Raw genomic sequence first — 1219 nt, 5'->3', positions numbered from 1 at the left:
TGTCCAAGGATAAGAGCTATGCATGAGGGAGATAATCCTTAATTTTGAAATGAATTTCTAAATTTTATAACATCAATTAAATATACATCCGTATTTTCAAGCTAGTAACGAAGTACTTAGCTACTGGGCTGTAGAGACCCTCGGGGACTAACAGTCCACCAGCAGAGGCCTCGACCCAGGGGTCATAATGTAAAACTTATACAGTACCAATTTTGATGCACCAGATGCGCATTTCGACAAATAATGTCTCTTCAGTGATGCTCAACCGAAATGTTTGAAATCCGAAATAACTATGAAGTTTTACAACTGGATTGTTCATCAAAGTGTATTTGATCAATAAATCATATTTTCAACATCATTCTAATCTTCTGTTGTGTTTACAGGAGGCATAAAACGTCCAGGACAAGTGTAGTTAAATTTACCAATTTATTTCCAGAATATTTACAGAAGTTTAAATCCAGAAAAACTCATTCGGTTATATGCATTGCTCTCCATGTAGTTTCCTCCAAAATAGTTGCCGACCCGGCTGTTGACGACATCGCCTTTCTTTAACTGCAATATGGTCATTGTTGAAGCCGAGGCTCTGTCGCGGTGGTCCATTGCATCAGCCCATCCTATGTCTTTGACAACACCATTTTGTACCACTTCTACGATGCAGTGAGATTTGTCTAATGCAACTGTGGATGTATGGAAGACGTATACACCACTCTCTGGAGCGGTGAATTTTCCCGACCTGACGTCATATCCGTTACCGACGTTGATTTCAATACGATCATAAACAAATATTTTGTGCCGGGAAAATGTATTCGTCTTCATGTTCTTCGACATATAAGCGAAAAACGCAACCTGCTTTCCTAAAAACGAAATTAAACAATTTAGTCTTTCTGATTTTGTCATTGCAAAATTGAACTGATAACTATACTCATGAACAACATGCATGAGGTTACAAAAGATCTTATTTCATTAAGTCTCGAGCAATTCCAAGTTAGAATTAAACAATTACCTGTTCCACCCAAATGGTTTCTTTTCCGTTGTGTACAGAGACTGCATATCGTGTCTTCCATCTCCTTCCGGTCACATGATTCATCACCACGGGCGACGAAAACAAATACAAGGATTAAAACTAAATGCCTGAACATTTTTACTCTAGCTTATTCGGGTGTATAGAACTACTTCAGTATTTCCTCGAAACACCCTTTTATAAACAAGTAAATACAGC

At 38.0% G+C, this 1219-nt stretch overlaps 1 protein-coding gene across 1 annotated transcript; it reads right to left on the bottom strand.

Moving 5' to 3' along the window:
* Positions 1–412: 412 nt before the first annotated feature.
* On the bottom strand, positions 413–1219 carry LOC125683865 (cerebellin-1-like). The gene is made up of 2 exons (XM_048925362.2): positions 1004–1219; positions 413–854 (listed from the first exon to the last, which is right to left on the bottom strand). The coding sequence occupies exons 1-2, from the start codon at positions 1137–1139 to the stop codon at positions 442–444; spliced, it is 549 nt and encodes a 182-aa protein (XP_048781319.2). The 5' UTR covers positions 1140–1219; the 3' UTR covers positions 413–441.

The sequence above is a fragment of the Ostrea edulis genome, chromosome 6 (assembly GCF_947568905.1).
Source record: "Ostrea edulis chromosome 6, xbOstEdul1.1, whole genome shotgun sequence".
NCBI classification, from domain to species: Eukaryota; Metazoa; Mollusca; class Bivalvia; order Ostreida; family Ostreidae; genus Ostrea; species Ostrea edulis.
Note: the sequence above shows the minus strand (reverse complement) of the source record. Positions and strands in the feature narration are given on the sequence as shown.